This window comes from Podarcis raffonei, chromosome 13 (assembly GCF_027172205.1).
Source record: "Podarcis raffonei isolate rPodRaf1 chromosome 13, rPodRaf1.pri, whole genome shotgun sequence".
Taxonomy (NCBI): Eukaryota; Metazoa; Chordata; class Lepidosauria; order Squamata; family Lacertidae; genus Podarcis; species Podarcis raffonei.
The window spans coordinates 27,226,531-27,244,324 of NC_070614.1; the positions used below are offsets into that span (position 1 = coordinate 27,226,531).

The 17,794-nt window shown below is 46.4% G+C and overlaps 2 protein-coding genes across 2 annotated transcripts in view; both read right to left on the minus strand.

Annotated features, from left to right (window-relative positions):
* Positions 1–631: 631 nt before the first annotated feature.
* LOC128399375 (retinol dehydrogenase 8-like) lies at positions 632–12,632 on the minus strand. Its single transcript, XM_053360752.1, has 6 exons — positions 10,911–12,632; positions 8,777–8,938; positions 5,930–6,109; positions 3,959–4,052; positions 2,720–2,903; positions 632–1,001 (listed from the first exon to the last, which is right to left on the minus strand). Exons 1-6 carry the CDS (start codon positions 11,005–11,007, stop codon positions 762–764), a joined length of 957 nt encoding a protein of 318 aa, XP_053216727.1. The 5' UTR covers positions 11,008–12,632; the 3' UTR covers positions 632–761.
* Positions 12,633–13,039: 407 nt separating this feature from the next.
* Positions 13,040–17,794, minus strand: part of GRB7 (growth factor receptor bound protein 7) — a 67,997-nt gene continuing 63,242 nt past the window's right edge. Inside the window, 4 exon segments of the mRNA XM_053360751.1 lie at positions 13,040–13,403; positions 14,346–14,439; positions 16,169–16,256; positions 17,265–17,325. Coding sequence (XP_053216726.1) covers positions 13,257–13,403; positions 14,346–14,439; positions 16,169–16,256; positions 17,265–17,325 — 390 coding nt within the window. The 3' untranslated portion in view covers positions 13,040–13,256.

Sequence of the window (17,794 nt, forward strand, 5' to 3'; positions counted from 1 at the left end):
GTGCATGTAGAAACTAGCCTCCTCTACAAAGGTAAAATTCACATCTGTGGGTGGTGTGTGAATTATGCTTTTCCAGTCCATACAGGGTAGGCTATTTGTTTTCTTCTTCTTTTTACTGCTATCACATTTACCACAAACAAACAAAAAGAGCAGCAAGGAAACCTCTTTTTTTGTTGCTATTGCTAATTGCAGCAAGGAGGGGCCGGGGAGAGAGGATTTTTGTCAGAATCACGCCAGGGGAGGGGAGGGTTAAACCTCAAATCTGGATGGCAATTCCCCCCCCCCCTTGCCTGGGATTAATTTCTCTAATCCCCCCATGTGGCTGCAAGCCACTTGTATTTAACATATTGCACAGTTCAGCCTTTATTTGTTTTTGTTTTTTTGCACTGCTGCTCTTTGTCCTAAGAGGTGAGACCAGTTCACAGATTTCCAAGTGGTTTGCTATCCTGGGACTGCTCAGAGCCGTGCCTTCCTGGCTACTGCTGCTCCTACTCAGCTTCTGCATGAACACGGGCCTTTCAACCTCATCTCTGGGTCAATTCAAAGGGAGAACGGGGGTTAAAGAATGCAAATAAACACAAAGCAGGGCTCCAGGGTGTGAATTACAAAAAACAAAAAGCCTAGTCAGAAGTAGTGAGAATAGAATTGAGGGTTTTAAAGTGTTTCGAATGTGCGAACAGAAAGTTTGGTAAAAAGAGAAGTGAATCTCTTTAGGGATCTTCCGTTCCCCAGTCTCTCTCTCCGGCCTCCGAAGGGCCTCCTCATCTGAAGCCCAACAGCCTGGCTCCTTGCCTCATTTTCTGGGCTTGCCATCGGAGCAGCCGAATGGCCTTCAGGCTGACGTGCAAGAGGGTATCATATTTGAAGACCATCTTGTAGAACGAGTCGGTCATCAAGGCCCCGGTGGGGTCGGCGTGCTTGAGAGCCGTCATGGGCGTGTAGATGGCGTTGGTCTGGTGGCGGAAGGGCGGCTTGGCCGTGGTGATGACCTTCAGCGTGTGCTGTGGAGGGAAACACAGGACACCCATGTAAATAAATGCCAGAGGATATCCACACAAAGGCAGAGCTGGGAAACCTGTGGCTCTGCAGATGGGGTTGCACTCCAAAGCCCATCTTCCCTCACAATGGTAATCCAACCCCCCAGCCTCACAAGGATTTATTTTGCTCTTCTGGTGCCTATTTATTGAGAGATTGATGAAATCTGAGGTGCCAGAAAAGGAGGCCTCTAATTTTAGATGTGTGTGGCTGCTGGTTGTGGCTACTCACTCGGTTAAAGGAATCATAGGGCGGATCTACACTCATCGTTTATAACGTTAAGGAAGGGTTAAGGAATGATTTTCATAATGCTTGTAATGTTAATACCTGAAGGAGCGTCTCCACCTCCATCGTTCAGGCCAGACACTGAGGTCCAGCTCTGAGGGCCTTCTGGCAGTTCCCTCACTGCAAGAAGTGAGGTTACAGGGATCCAGGCAGAGGGCCTTCTCGGTGGTGGCGCCCGCCCTGTGGAACGCCCTCCCATCAGATGTCAAGGAAATAAGCAGCTATCTAACTTTTAGAAGACATCTGAAGGCAGCCCTGTTTAGGGAAGCTTTTCATGTCTGATGTTTTATCACTTTATTATCATCATCATCATCATTATCATCAATTCTGTTGGTAGCTGCCCAGAGTTGCTGGAGAAATCCAGCCAGATGGGTAGGGAATGAATGAATGAATAAATTATTATTATTATTATTATTATTATTATTATTATTATTAGACACCAGAGGAAGCTGCTGAGCAACCAGGAACCTGCAATAGAGAAACTCTGTTGTTACAGGGGGGAAACAAGGTTAAGGAGCATTTTTTATTTGCCAGTATGCCCTGTGATGTTTTAGAATTATATATCTAATATCGTTGTAATAACATTAAAAAGGTCAGTGTAGATCCAGCCTTAATTGATTAATCAATGGAACCTACTAAAACTCTTGCGATTAATCAGTTGACCACATCCGCTATATATTTTGGAAAGTTGTTTGTCTGATCTGTATGTGTTTAGGTACCTTAACCAAATTTTGCAAGATGGTTCCTGTGATTAAGGAGCAGGTTTCCACCTGTGCTTGGATACAACTTGAATCAAGATGGCAGACTGCACCGTTCAATACTGCACTGTTGTGTTGTTGTTGTTTTGTTTCTTTGAATTCTTGAGCAACATTGGGTGAGAGACTGCTAATTTGCATCTAACCAGTTGGATGGGAGGCTGCCGCTTTCGATGGGGTTACATTCCTTCTGAAGGAGCAGGTACACAGTTTGGGGGTAATTTTGGATGCATTGCTGCTGCTTGAGGCTCGGGTGGCCTCAGTGGCACCCCTACCTGGACAGGGATAGCTAATGACTACAACTCCCATCATCCCTAGCTAGCAGGACCAGTGGTCAGGAGCGATGGGAGTTGTAGTCTACCAAGGCCGGGGGCCCAAGATTCAGAATGGTTGCTTTAGACATGTGCTTAAAGCTTTTATATTCTCACAGACTTTGCCTGTGGTGTGAACCAGCCAGGTTGTCCATTCTACTGAAGATGCTGTGCTGTTTTCCCCCTATGCTTGGTTCTACAAGTGCTTTACAATCCTAAAATGTGCAGCGGAATTTTGTGTGTTGAGCAGCATAGAAATTCCTGCAAGTGATAATAATAATAATAATAACGGCAGCCCTTGTCACACATAAAGAAGACATTAGTTAATTCCACCTCAGCTACATCTTCAGGGGTCTGGCCCAAGCTGGAAAAGATGGCCTTGGAATTTTTCAGGTAGACATTGGTGAATATTTCGGCCGTCTCAGGATCCGTCTGGGAGTAGTCAGCTTTCTCTGCGTCTTCATAGACCTTCATCTCAAACTCAGTCACGACTGGGCCAGGCTCTATCAAACTGACACTACAAGCCAAGCACACAATATGTAAGGTTCATCCTTAAGCCAGGCATTCTTTTCTGGTGCCTGTGGGGTCCTCCCTCCATTTCGGCTGTGAGGAAGGGAGCCACCATGTCAGGTTATGAGCAATTGTTGGAGGGAGTGGCAGTGGCAGTGAGAAACGGCTGCGCTCGATCCAACTAAGTCATACGCAGAGTAAGCCCATTCAGATCAATACAGATGACTAACCTCAGTCACCCTGTCTATTCTGGGTATGACTGTAGCGAACCATGACTGAAAAAGCGGCTAATTTGGAAGCTATATTGGGGGGGTGGGGAAAGAACACCAATCCTAAATATACACTGTTCAAAATCCTTTATTTATGTAGCCCCCCCCCCCACATGCCTTAGCTCCCATTTGTGATTCTTAAAAAAGCTGGCTGGATTCAACATGACCTGCTAGCAAAAGAAAAGGAAGAGAAGAGAAGAGAAGAGAAAAGAGTCCAAAGGGAACCCCCACAGAATTATTAGAATTGCAGTTTCATGAGGGGAATAGGGATCTCCTAACAATTCTCAGAACACTTAATAAACTACAGTTCCCAGAATTCTTTGGGAATGGGAAGCCATGAATGCTTAAAGTGGTATAGTACTGCTTTAAATGTGTGGTGAGGTTGCCACCCCGCTTTGAGACAAATGAGCACTAAATCAACTTGAATTCTCCCTGTTTTCCCACTTACCCCTCCTGAAGAGCTAAACTACCCAAAGAGAGATGCTAACTCTGATCTGATCAGAGTGAACTTCGTCTGACCACCAGCTGTTTTATCCTGTGAATAGCACCACTATTCCCCATTATTTAAGTGACCACTTTTTTCCCCTGCCAGAAATTCATGAAGTGAAGCTCTTCCATTCACTAGACTCTTTCAACCGGAAAAAAGCTACCCCTGTTGAACGCCTTCCGCTTTTGCAGCTGTCGAAACCGAAGGAGACTTGCCAGAAATGCAAAAGAAGGCAACCCTAACTGTATGGGCATGGCAGGGGAGGAGAAGGGGTCTAAAAGCATCACTTGCCGATTAGCCACTCACAAGATATTGAACTTGAGCGCCTGGATGATGAGGCTTTCGCAGAAGCCCTCAATGGCAAATTTGGAAGCTGTGTAGATGTCATTGAACACGATGCCTGAAAAAGAAGAGATTAGCAAGAGGCTGGACACAGACAAATCCTGCAGGTAGACCATTCTGATGGTCAAGTCAAACAAAATTATGTCCTCGTTTATTCAGGCATCAAATTTATTGTATGAGCCACTGGCTTTGACAACTTTCAGGCAACATTTCAATATAAAATGACAGTTACACAAGTTACAATGGAGGTGTGTGTGTGTGTACACATACACACACCTATACAGAGAGAGGGGGCATGCGTTCTATACAGAGTAAAGTGGTACCTCCGGTTACAGACACTTCAGGTTACAGATGCTTCAGGTTACAGACTCAGCTAACTCAGAAATAGTACCTCGGGTTAAGAACTTTACCTCAGGATGAGAACAGAAATCGTGCGCCAGTGGCACGGCAGCAGCGGGAGGCCCCATTAGCTAAAGTGGTACCTCAGGTTAAAAACAGTTTCAGGTTAAGAGCGGGCCTCCAGAACGAATTAAGTTCTTAACCCAAGGTAACACTGTACTATAAAATCTTAACTTAAACAAACAAACAAAAAAAGACCTGCTATCTGCTTAAAAGTCTCCTACACCAGCCACCCTGATCCTTTTTTGCTACTTTCACATGGAGTTTCTGTGCAGCTAAAGTGTTCGGCACTACAGACAGCAAGTGAATAAGCCACATTTTGAAGGTTTCTCTCTCCCACACACCCCTTCCCTGCAAGTGAAAACTGGCATGGCAAAATGGGCTGGGATAAAAATTTCCAGTTTCCCCATATGTGTTAGCTGTTTACTTGCAGGGGTTTTTTGTTTTTGTTTCTGGTTTTTGTTTTAGATGAGAAAATATTCAAGATTTGAGTCTGTCCTTCTGCCCCCTTGGGATTTACCCACCTCATTCTGTTGCACATGTGCAAACAAAGCCTTAGCTTGCTAAGAAAAAGATCTAGATCAGGCTTCCTCAAACTCAGCCCTCCAGATGTTTTTGGCCTACAACTCCCATGATCCCTAGCTAGCAAAACCAGTGGTCAGGGATGATGGGAATTGTAGTCTCAAAACATCTGGAGGGCCGAGGTTGAGGAAGCCGGATCTAGACGATTTATTAAGAGGCTAGGTCTGTCAATGGCTATTGATCCTAATCTAAAGGGAGTCTCTGTTCAGAGAACATCACAAGAGCCCACTGCTTCTGAGGAAAGACCCACCTCGTCTAGCATACTGTTCTCCGAGTGCCTAGGGTGCAACAGCTACCCTCTCCCCACCAGTGATTTTCAGCCTCTGGCATTCAGAGATATATTGCCTCTGACAGTGGAAACAGAACAGAGCCTTATCCTCCATGAATCTGTCTCTGGAGGTGGCCTACCTCAAAACATCAGATACTGGTGACAAACAACACAGAATGGCCATCGTGTTTTGCTGTTTGTGTGTTTCCCAGGAGATGGGAAAGTGCCTATATGTACTTTTTGACTGATTTAGCTTAGTAGGAAATGTTCTTACGAATGCAGTAGCCAGCCCTTTTAATAGTTATTCTGTATTGTGTCTTCTTTTAAATATATTAATGATATTTAATGAGAGGGCAGCATATAAACAGCTTACTTATAAATAAGTAAGGAAGGCATTGTGGTTGAGTCACAGGAAGCAGGTGACATGGAAGACTTAGAGGAAGATGCACCAGTCGGGAATTTGGCAAAAAAAAAAACCTTATTGTCTCTCTTCATAGGAAGACAACAGACACAGGGAACTCCTGACTCCACCCAGATGCAAATTACCTCGGTGCCACCTAGTGGGCTAAGCTGCATAATGCACTATCCACACAGAAAGGAAATTGCTTCTTAAAATCTGGGCTTGCGAACAAGGCTGAAAAAAGCTTGTGTGAATGAAGACCTAGCCAAAAAAACAACAGCCTTACCTTGCAAACCCATGACACTGCTGATGACCACAATGTGGCCACTCCGCCTTTTCTTCATGTCAGGGAGGACCTCCTTAATCATCCTCACCACGCCAAAGAAGTTGGTCTCCATGATGGCCTTCATCTCTTCGATGGTCTGGCACTCGATGGGACCAATGAGACCTACGCCAGCGTTGTTGACTGCAACAGGCAGACAAAAGATCTTATTGTGAGCCCCACCCTTGGTGTTCAGTGAGAAGAAGGGAGCAGTGGAAACAGGCTGGGGCTGAGGGAGTTGGAGTCCAGCAACATTTGAAGGGCTGCAGTTTCCCACTCTAGCCCAATGGTAGAGCCAATTCCAGTCCCTTCCAATGTTCTCAGGCACTAGGGGAAACTGAGAACTGCTTCACACTGACGACTAAATGATTGCCACATTAAACTACGAGTGTGTAACTGTAGAGATGCAGACAGGTAATCCAGTTGGCGTTTTACAAGATATTAAAAGAGAAGAAGAAGAGTTTGAATTTGATATCCCACTTTATCACTACCCTAAGGAGTCTCAATTATGGTGAATTATGGTGCTGGAGGAGACTCTTGAGAGTCCCACGGACTGCAAGAAGATCAAACCTATCCATTCTGAAGGAAATCAGCCCTGAGTGCTCACTGGAAGGACAGACCCTGAAGCTGAGGCTCCAATACTTTGGCCACCTCATGAGAAGAGAAGACTCCCTGGAAAAGACCCTGATGTTGGGAAAGATGGAGGGCACAAGGAGAAGGGGACGACAGAGGACAAGATGGTTAGACAGCGTTCTCGAAGCTACAAACATGAGTCTGACCAAACTGCGGGAGGTAGTGGAAAATAGGAGTGCCTGGCGTGCTCTGGTCCATGGGGTCACGAAGAGTCGGACACGACTAAACGACTAAACAACAACAACAAAGGAGTCTCAAAGTGGCTAACATTCTCCTTTCCCTTCCTCCCCCACAACAAACACTCTGTGAGGTGAGTGAGGCTGAGAGACTTCAGAGAAGTGTGACTAGCCCAAGGCCACCCAGCAGCTGCATGTGGAGGAGTGGGGAAGCGAACCTGGTTCACCAGATTATGAGTCTACCGCTCTTAACCACTACACCACACTGGCTCACATTAGGCTAGAGCTGTGTGTTTGTTGTCAGCTGCATGTCTGGGAATGGCCATCCCAAGACATTTTGCTGCCTGAGGCAATCAGAAAGTGGTGCTGCTCCCCTCCGCCTCCCAAAGTCACTGTGCAGAATACCTAAAACTAGTCAAGTTATTTTTGGACAGCTGAGGTGGAAAATCCCATAGGGGCTATGCAAGTAACTTACCATGCTGGTAAAAATGTAACAGCTAACCATTTACTGGCCTTTTATGATACCTAAATTCAGTTGCCTCTCTCTACCTAATGGTGCGGACACACTTTTCTGGGAAATTTGGCTGCTTTTCCACGAAAGAAACGTGATGTGAGCAGGGCAGCTTCAGGGGGGCAGGGGAACGGTTAACCCTTTCTCCACCCACACTCTTTCCCACCAGACGAGATTCCAGAGCCGGCTTTCCATTTCTGAAATGCCAGGGTTTTATTTGGGTGAGGTGGGGAACAGCAGTAGCAAAGATGACATTGCATCTGGTAAAATGAGCATTCTGCTGGGGGTTGTTTGACCAGCGGTCGTCCAGTCACGAGAGTCACTCCTTGATTCTTCAGTCTCAAGTGATAACTGCACATGCACACCACCTTACTGCAAATTTTTAAGCAGCTACTGTGTGGTTTCTGAATGTCTGTTTCTACCCACAGAGAGTGAGCATTATTACCCTGCACAACTGTGATCTTTTGCTAAGGACCTAAGCAACCCTTGGCTTGAGTGTTGTGCTAGTAAATTCCTAATCCAATCCGGAAGGCTTTAGATTGGCACAGCACGATATGGGACTAAGGAGTGTAGGCAAAATGGTCACACTGGACCCCATTGTTCCATAATTTTTCAGAGGACAATCCCCCTACACTACTCTATTTATCTCTACCGCCATCCATCTCTGGTTAACATTCTTGACCTACATAGATCACAATAATCTGACATGCAATGTCTTCTTCTTTTTCTTTAATCACAGTCCCAGACTTGCGAGAGGCTCTACTAGGAAACAATCTGGAATCTTGTGGATCTCTCAGGGCCCCCAGAAATGACTTGAGTCCCCATTGCTTTAAAAAATTGGGTCTAGTAGACCCAAATTGAGTTGCCCAATTTGAGTCGCACAAAAATTGACTAATGTTTTGTTGTATGTATTTCAACAATCTCAAAGTTTGAGAGTCAGTAGCACAAATGATGTCAGTGTGGAGTGTTGCGGTAAGTTGGCTGCTCTGCTGTGGCTAATGTATTCTCCTCCACCACCACCACTTTTTAAAAAGTGGTCAAAATCCTAGAGGAATAAAAATGAGTTCATAAGCGGATAGCAAAAACGCAAACTCATGGAGAATTTGTGGCGATGTGTCGTGGAACAAACCCATTGAAGAAGATAACAGTGGTTACCCAGACTTCGTTGCTGGTTGTGAAGGGGCCCCATAACTGTTCAAGCTTTGGGGCCCCAAAAATGTAGGTCCACCCCTGGGTGTGTGTGGGAATCAGCATACATGTGCACAATGTAAACATCTAGGGAAGTCCCAAGCAAGTCCTTCCATCCCCATCATCTTACTGCCGTTGCTGCTACCTCACCCCAAGTATTCCTTCTGGGTTAAAAAGAAAGGAAAAAGAGAGAGCCCACACTTATTTTTGGTGGGGCGGGGGCTCTGATTCACTGCACACCTCCTTCTAACACAATCCTTACTCTGGGCAACAGATAATGCAGCAAACCTTTCAGATACTCACTGAGGATGTCAATATGCCGTTGGGGGATGCTGTTGATGCAGCTGCGGATGGATTTCTCGTCGCAGACATCCAGCTGTTTGATCTCCAGCATCTTGTTGAGAGCAGCCCCCGCAGCGGTTTCCAGCTTCTCCTTCTTGGCCACATTCCTCATTGTGGCAATCACTGGAACACAGGAGCTTTCGTCACTCAGTCCCAAACCATCCTCGGTTCCACTCCAACTTTGGGACCAAAGCTTTTACATTGCATCTTGCCCCAAAATGGCCAAACCCTCATAGCTGGGGCTATAAAGGACATTTTTAATTTCCAAAGTACCCAACCTAAGTCGCCAACTTTTAAACTGGCTGCAGGAGCTGTGCTCTAGTTATCTCCTGCTTGGACTACTGCAATGCGCTCTACCTTTGAAGGTGACCCGGAAACTGCAATTAATCCAGAATGCGGCAGCTAGACTGGTGACTGGGAGTGGCCGCCGGGACCACATAACACCGGTCCTGAGAGATCTGCATTGGCTCCCAGTACGATTCCGAGCACAATTCAAAGTATTGGTGCTGACCTTTAAAGCCCTAAATGGCCTCGGTCCTGTATACCTGAAGGAGCGTCTCCACCCTCATCATTCAGCCCGGACACTGAGGCCAGCGCCAAGGGCCTTCTGGCGGTTCCCTCATTGCGAGGTTACAGGGAAGCATACAGAGGGCCTTCTTGGTAGTGGCACCCGCCCTGTGGAATGCCCTCCCACCAGATGTCAAGGAAATAAGCAGCTATCTTATCTTTAAAAGACATCTGAAGGCAGCCCTGTTTAGGGAAGTTTTTAATATTTAATGCTGTATTGTTTTTAACACTCGATTGGGAGCCACCCAGAGTGGCTGGGAAAACTTTATTATACATAATAAATAAATAAATAAATAAATAATAATAATAATTTTCATCAACAGTGTGGCCTAAAGCCTTCAGCTGATGGATGATGTTTATTTCTATGTTATGATATAGTTCACCTGCTAATTTCAGTGTATCATGCTGCTGTTAAGGGCACAATGGCAGACTTGTCCCCGTTCCCCGCCCCCCCTTTTACTGGTGTTCAAGTTGGCAACCCTAAACCACAGTTCCAAATTTCAATCCTGGAAGTTCAGGTTTTCAAAACGGCTGAACAGGAAAACACCAGAGGTTTGGTGTATGGTTTTTTGTTTTTTTTTGATGTAGTTTAAATCTGAGTTTCCAATTAAAACTGGAGCTAGAGAATAGAAGGCAGTAGACAAAATCAACAGATTTTAATTCTTTAGCAGCTGTAAGGTGATGCATCACCAGAATCAAATTTAAAAGCTACTACAATACAATCAGCAGCTAATTAAAAAGCTCGCAGCCAGACTACTAATGATCCCTGCATTTGTTTGATAACACACTCATTCTAGGAAACACTCAAAACCAGAGTTGGAAGCTCAGCACTGTGCAGTCAGAATAATAATAATAATAATAATAATAATAATAATAATAATAATAATTTATTTATACCCAACCCATCTGGCTGGGTTTCCCCAGCCACTCTGGGCCGCTCCCAACAGAATATTAAAAACACGATAAAACACCAAACATTAAAAACTTCCCTAAACAGGATGTTAAGAGATGGTCCTGTCTCAGGGGTACAGGGCATGTTACAGCCTTCAGGTAACTATTTCTTATATCCATGGCAAGTTCATTGGATCAACATGCTGGCAACTATGGGTATAAACAATTAAACAGAATTATGCATTTAATTTGGAATTTACCTTTTCGCTCCATTTTAAATTGTCGTTTTGGTGTTGCATTAAGTATTTGCTTTCAAATTGCGTAATTGTTTTGTTCTTACCCACCCTGGGACGTCATGGTGAAGGGAGGGTAAGAAGTTGAAGATAAGATTGGTGCCCTGAATACCCTCATCCAGGCTAGCAAAGGGCTCTCTACACCACCACCATCCATGCTAAATACTTAGAAGCGATTCCAACGGGAAAGCAATTGGAAAAGCAAACAACCTGATCATGTCATTTTGTGTAGCTGCATCAGATTAAAAGGAAGCTAGGCAGAGAAAAAATTCAGTTTAATTATCTATATTGTACACATTTTTTTAAAAATGTTGTTTCACAAAACACTGTTTAAAGAAGCTCACCTTTGAACCTTCTCTGCTTGTCCTGTGCTAGTTTCACAGCCAATGCCAGCCCAATCCCAGATGAGCATCCTGTTATCAATACAACTTTGGGAGCCATGGTGGCTTGTGCTGAGGAGGCAGATGTAGCCTCCAGAGACCAGGCAGTGGCTTCTCTGACTCCTATAGAGAAGGCTGTGGGCTTCTGGCAGCTCTGTGATTTGCCCTCACATCTTCCCCAGTGGGTCCCTCTTCAAGGATCTTAAAAAAGGCCAGCTAATTGGCCAACTCCCAAGGCCTTAATCTCCTGGCCATTGCTAAATCCCAAATGGATTTGCATGGCAAATCCTGCCTAATCACTTCCAGGCCCGACCACTCGTGATGCACAAACAAAACCACGAGACTTGGCACACGGTATGCGAACAGGGAAATGACATTGCCCAGAGTGCCTTGCGAGAAGCATCACCCAGCATGCTTTGCTTTTAGGATCCCCATACCGAAATTTCAAGTGTAGCTAATGCCATGGTGCTGGGCTGGAGGAAATCAACAGTGACACCCCTTTCTGACGCAGTCTTTTTTTTTAATGTGATGGTATCTGGGTGATTCAGTAGCTAGAGAGGCCCAAAGAGTAGCACTGAGAGGCGAAACTGATATATCAGTAACGAAAACGGAGGAAGCCCAGCGTTGGCTTCACGCTCATTCCTGCCACAAGGGCTGTTAAGGATAGGGAAACAAAAAGTTATCAAACATAAACTTTTATTTATGAGTAAGAAGTTTTGTGTGTCTTAGATAAATAAAGAGATAAACTAATCTGTTGATTCTTTACAGGGTGATCTCTGCTATTCATTTAATTGGCTGCTCTTAGCTTGTTCTTTTCTCACAACTGATCTTGTGTACAAAATCAAAGCAAATGTATGAAAAAAAATACAATTTATTATCATCACTTATATATATACACAACTCATCACAGTAGATACTGGCCTTATAGATTTGCACAACATTAGTGGCAGAGCCTTCCTGCTTCTCCTCTTCCCCATCCCAGGGTGTTTTTAAAATCCCCTTTCATGTAAGGGGAGAAAACCAATTCTTCCTATCTCGATTCCTTGCCTGTGATTCTTAGATGCAATAGCACAAGCCAACTCACGGCAAAACCCAACAGCTTGAGAGGATGAGAGCTGGGGATTATAGCACAGTGGTATTGGCCATATTGCACCAAATATCCAATAAGAATGCTGGCGGTGTGTGTGTGTGTGTGTGTGTGTGTGTGTGTGGAGATCTTTGGGTTTAAATGTATTCAGAATAGGGTGTCCGGAGAGAGTGCTGAAAGGAATATCCCTGTGTGTTCGAGTGGGGGGAGCAGCTAGGACTAGAACCAAGCAACTTCAAATCTGTGTTCCTCTGCTTTTCTGTGCAAAAAGACGTTTGGGACTGCAGACTGAAGAGATCCCTGGGAAAGATAGCCTCCAGGGCGGTGCCAATAACCCACCCACCCATCCTGTGTGCCTCTTCCAATCTGGCAGAGCTATAAAAAGTTCCAGTGCAGGCTTGGTCTTTGCCTGGACAACAGCTGGGGGGGGGGGGACAGCTCAGTCGGTAGCACTTAAAACTCTAATCTCAGGGTCTTTTTCCTTTTCATCTTCAGCTACTGTCGCTGGATTCCCTCCTGACTCTCTACCAGCCTTCTGCCCATGGGCCCAGCATCCCAAGAGGAGACTGCCGCTTTAAATAAGCTGCAATGCCAAGCACCAGAGAGGCAGGCAAACCTCTGTCGCTGTTGTTAAAAGAGAGCTGGAAGTTAGCGTGCAAGAGGCATCGCTTCCCGTGGCGTGTGCATCCAATATTTCTTTTGTCCCCTGCTGTTGCCTCTGGTCAAACAGGTTTTCGAAGCGATGCAAAACCCACAACAAACCTGAAAGGCAACTCCCAGAAAAGGAGAACACATTAGGAGGCAGGAGGACTGAAGTAGCAGCAAAATCTCTTGCGTGCAGTACCAAAACAAGCCCTGGATCAGAGATGTACACAAAGCCCCGAAGTGGAGCGGGACACTCAGTGGTCAGACGGACACCAGTTCCCTTTCATGGCGGAAGCCGCCCGCCAACAGAGCCGTGTCCTCTTAAGAAGTGAAGTGCAATTGCCACGACCTCGAATGCTCAGAATCCGGAGGCTTCCGATGACGGTGTGGTGGTGGAATGGGAAGGTTCAAATCGGGTCGCTTGCAGCAGCTGAAGTTTATTAAGGAGCAATTCAAAGTTCGGAGTCGATCCCGGTGTACAGAGTTCAAAAAAGACCTGCTCCCCAGACCCCCCCCCCTGTCACCGGCCATGGCCAATCTGTGGAGCACAGGGAAAGGCCGCTTGGGAAGACAGCCTATCATAAGGCGACGCTTGTGCAGTAGTGCTTCAGCTTGCAAGGCAAGATGCCACGGTTGATCTGGTGGAATTCCACCAGCTGGATCAAGTCAGCAAAGCGAGTCTGGCCGTCGTCCATGGTGTAGTAGAGGTGTCCGTCTTCCTCGCTCTGAAACCCACAAAAGAGAATAAAGCAGGGGTTGTCAACCTGGTCCCTACTGCCCACTAGTGGGTTCTACGACACAAGCTAAATCCTCCTTCCACTGAGCACTGGTGGGCGGTAAGGAAATTTTACCATCAAGAAAGATGCATTAGTGGGCGGTAGGTATAAAAAGGTTGACTACCCCTGGAGTAAAGCTAGGCTGCAGTGGAGTCTGGGCTCAGTTTTCAGGAGCACACAAAATAGTAGTAACTGTGCTGCGAGCCAGAGCCATGTTCCAACCCCCCTGCCCTTGCTCTCCACAACTAGTATTAGGGTCCAGGCTGGCTTGGGGGGAGGGGAAGCGCTGAAAAAGGCGCAGGTCTCCAAAGGATTCCTGACTGGGTGACTGTTCAGTTCTCCCACTGCTGGCAGGAAGGGGTATTGCCGAGATGTCTTTCCTGCCTTATACCAGGCTGAACAAAATAAAAAAATTCCTTCCAGTAGCACCTTAGAGACCAACTAAGTTTGTCATTGGTATGAGCTTTTGTGTGCATGCACACTTCTTCAGATACATGCACATGAACGCTCATACCAATAACAGACTTAGTTGGTCTCTAAGGTGCTACTGGAAGGAATTTTTTTTATTTTGTTTCGACTACGGCAGACCAACACGGCTACTTACCTGTAACTTATACCAGGCTGGTTTGCTTAATTATGTTCATTCTTTTGAAGCCTGTCTGGTAACCACGTTCCCTCAAACTCAAGATATCTCTATCTCTTTCTCACTCTCTCTTGTGCACACTTTCCCCCCCAGCTTCTAAGTTTGTTTCCCTGCTCACGCAAAGCGGGCTGCATGCAGGTGCAAGGAGCTCATGCATATCTTGGTTTATTTCCTAAGCCAGGAATTGTCTGTCCAAATGCAGCTGTTATAAAGGCAAGCTTTGTACGTTCTTTCATGCGACCACTTACCGGAAGGATAAGATAGTGCTTCACCTTCTGCAGGTGGCAGAGGGACAAGACAAAACCTTTGGGGTTCCGCTGACTCTCCCGCAGCAGGAAGACCCTGCAAACGACAAAACAATAGGAAGGCTGTTAAAGGCACATTGCGCCTCTTCCTCCACCCACAAGAAGGAGCAGTGCAGATGTGAGCCGAGGTCCAACCCCGCGGTCCTCTCGCACTAACATCTTCAAGGCTCCATGCTCATGACTACCACACCACTAACACTCAGTTCTGGTCCCCACCTCCTGAAAAAAAATGATTTCAGACTTGCATGAGTCATATGGAGCTATTGCTGTCAAGATATCTCTTGCTGAGCGCATGATCTGGATTGCATGGGCTGGTTGAGGGTAGGAAGGGATAATTATGGTGGTGGGCAAATGGCTCTCTCTCCGGGAAGCTGACCTTCAAGTCTCTAAGGCTGCAGGTATATTTGCACCTACCTGGGAGTAAACACAGTCAGCATTACTTAGTGCTTAATGTGGGGGTGAGTGGGGAGTAAGGAAGTGAGATGGTTTCATTTCAAATTAAGCCCAATTCTTTAGCCTGTGGCTCATCCGCCGTTTTTATAACCATGCAAACCTTGTGGCGCTCCAACCTTGTTGGACTACAACTCACATCATCGCTGACCATCAGCCATTCTGGCTGGGATAGATGGGAGTTCAACAGCATTTGGGAGGGTCACAGGTTCTCTGCCCCTAATGTGATCTATTTGCCAGTTAAGCCTGACTTTGTAGATTATAGTCCGTTATAAACCATAACCAAGAAAAGAGAGTTACTACATGAAGTCAAAATCATGAATGAACGTATAGATGTACCTTGGATCCCAAACACCTTGCAACTTGAACGTTTTGGCTCCCAAATGCCACAAACCCGGAAGTGAGTGTTCCGGTTTGCAAATGTTCTTTGGAACCTGCATGTCCATTGCGGATTCCGTGGCTTCTGATTGGCTGCAGGAGCTTCCTGCAGCCAATCAGAAGCCACACCTTGGTTTCTGAACATTTTGGAAGTTGAACAGACTTCCGGAACAGATTCCATTCGACTTCTGAGGTATGACTGCAATTCATTCAAGAACTGGAAGAGGCAGCAGGCGGACAGGCAGGTGGGCAGTTAGAAAGACAGTTTCCTCTTCCCCTAAGGTGCAAGGCCGCATCCCCAGGGCTGGTTTGGGAAGTGGTGTGAACACAAGGTTAGCCACAACCCACAGCTATCCTGTTGTTTCCTACGAAATACTCCATATTGGTGCATTTTCACCAAAGCCACTCTTAATCCGCATTGGGAAGAAGAATGGCCAACTGCATTTCAAGCCGGCAAAGTGCTCACAGCCTAAGCCTGGCAGAGGCTCTGCTGGGATGGGCTTCAGTTGCTTGAGAAAGAAGATTCTGTGTTTGCAACTGCCTGCCTCTCCCAGCTCTAATGGTAAAGGGACTCCTGACCATTAGGTCCAGGTGCGGACGACTCTGGGGTTGCGGCGCTCATCTTGCTTTACTGGCCGAGGGAGCTTCCGGGTCATGTGGCCAGCATGACCAAGCCACTTCTGGTGAACCAGAGCAGCAAACAGAAATGCCGTTTACCTTCCCGCCGGAGCGGTACCTATTTATCTACTTGCACTTTGACGTGTTTTTGAACTGTTAGGGTCAAGTGGCTTTTAGCAATATTGATGTAATCCCCTTCTGTACAGTATCCCTGGGATGGGAAGGGTTAGGAACGGGATGGCACTTTGTGCGAGTATGCATGCATATAGGATTGTGTTGCACAAGTGTTGTGCATTGGAGAGACGTAGCAAGCAGCCTACCCGTCCACCAGTCCCTGCTGAACGATAAGGCGCTGGGTGTCTTCTCTAGAAATGTGTCCGTGGAACCATGGCTGGGTTCTGTGGATGGCTGTGGGAGGAATGGAAAGAGCTTTCTTTCAGAAACTCAGCCTTGATCAGAGTGTTAAGAATGTATTTGTTGCAATTACAACCCCTAGTCATTGCAATGAGGGTTGCTGGGGTTCAAGATAACTGGAAAACCCATCCCTTCATCCTAGACATGTGGGGCTGACCAGGATTATTTGGCACTGGCAGATAGAGCAAGACAGCATTTACATCCTCGGCAGCCTTGTGTACCCCTTCCTATCAGTTCATATGAGCCAACACTGGGTCAAGCTCCATGGCTATGCTGTAGCTCAGATGCAACCATATAAATCTGCACATGCACAGAGACACACTTATCCAGCCTGCTCCTTCACATGCTCAACATTTCATGCAATGGTATTTATAGATGGTGGGACAGCCAGATGCGAGCTGTAGCCTGGCTTCAGATGAGCCCCACAAAGCTTGGCCCTTTATAGGAAATGCTAAATTAGGCAATTAAAAAAAAAGTCTGTCACTTAATTACAATCCTCTCTAAAGCTGTGCGCAAGAAATTAAAAAAATAAAAACCAGAAATCAGCTAAAATGCCTGCTGGGATTTAGGGCAGAATTGTAGAATTGGAAGGAACCATGAGGGTAGACCAACCCTCTGCAATGCCAGAATCTTTTTGCCCAACATCGAATCCACAACTCTGAGACCAAGAGTCTCCTGCTCCACAGACTGAGCTACCCTTGCCCTTCCCTGAACCTCTGCTATCAACCGTTCACCGGCTGTTAATACTACATTTTCAAACAAAGAAGGGGTTGTGTTTTACGCTAGTGATCTGCGACAGGTGAGAGGGCCGCAGCTCAGTGTCAGAGCACGCAAAAGGTCCCAGCTTCAATCCTTGGCATTTCCAGGTAGGACTGGGAGAGATGGCCTGTCTGGGGAATTGCTGCCAGTCAGTTGTAGGTGATACTGTGCTGCTTGGAGCTGAAGGCAGCAGCTCCAAATGGTTGGAGCAGAAGGCAGGACCCAGGGTCCCTCGGTACTCACCAGCACTGAACGAGGAGCTCTGGAACGGGGTCGGCAGGCTGTATCGGTGCGTCGTCTTCTTCTGAAGCGTGGTGGGGAAAACAGTGGAGGTTGTTTCAGTTATGTTAAGCTTGCCATGTTAATTATCATTTCCCTGTTCCATGTAGGAGTGCCCGCCCCCCAAAATAGCAATATATTTGTTTATGTTAAATTCTGAATTTGGACGGGTGGTCATGCCAGCAATCTGCTGCAGCACAAAGAACAAAGAGTACTGGTGCTGACCTTTAAAGCCCTAAATGGCCTCGGTCCAGTATACCTGAAGGAGTGTCTCCACCCCCATCGTTCTGCCTGGACACTGAGGTCCAGGTTCGAGGGCCTTCTGGCGGTTCCCTCGCTTCAATAAGCCAAGTTACAGGGAACCAGGCAGAGGGCCTTCTCGGTAGTGGCACCCGCCCTGTGGAAGGCCCTCCCACCAGATGTCAAAGAGATAAACAACTTCCAGACTTTTAGAAGACATCTGAAGGCAGCCCTGTTTAGGCTCTCCACATGGG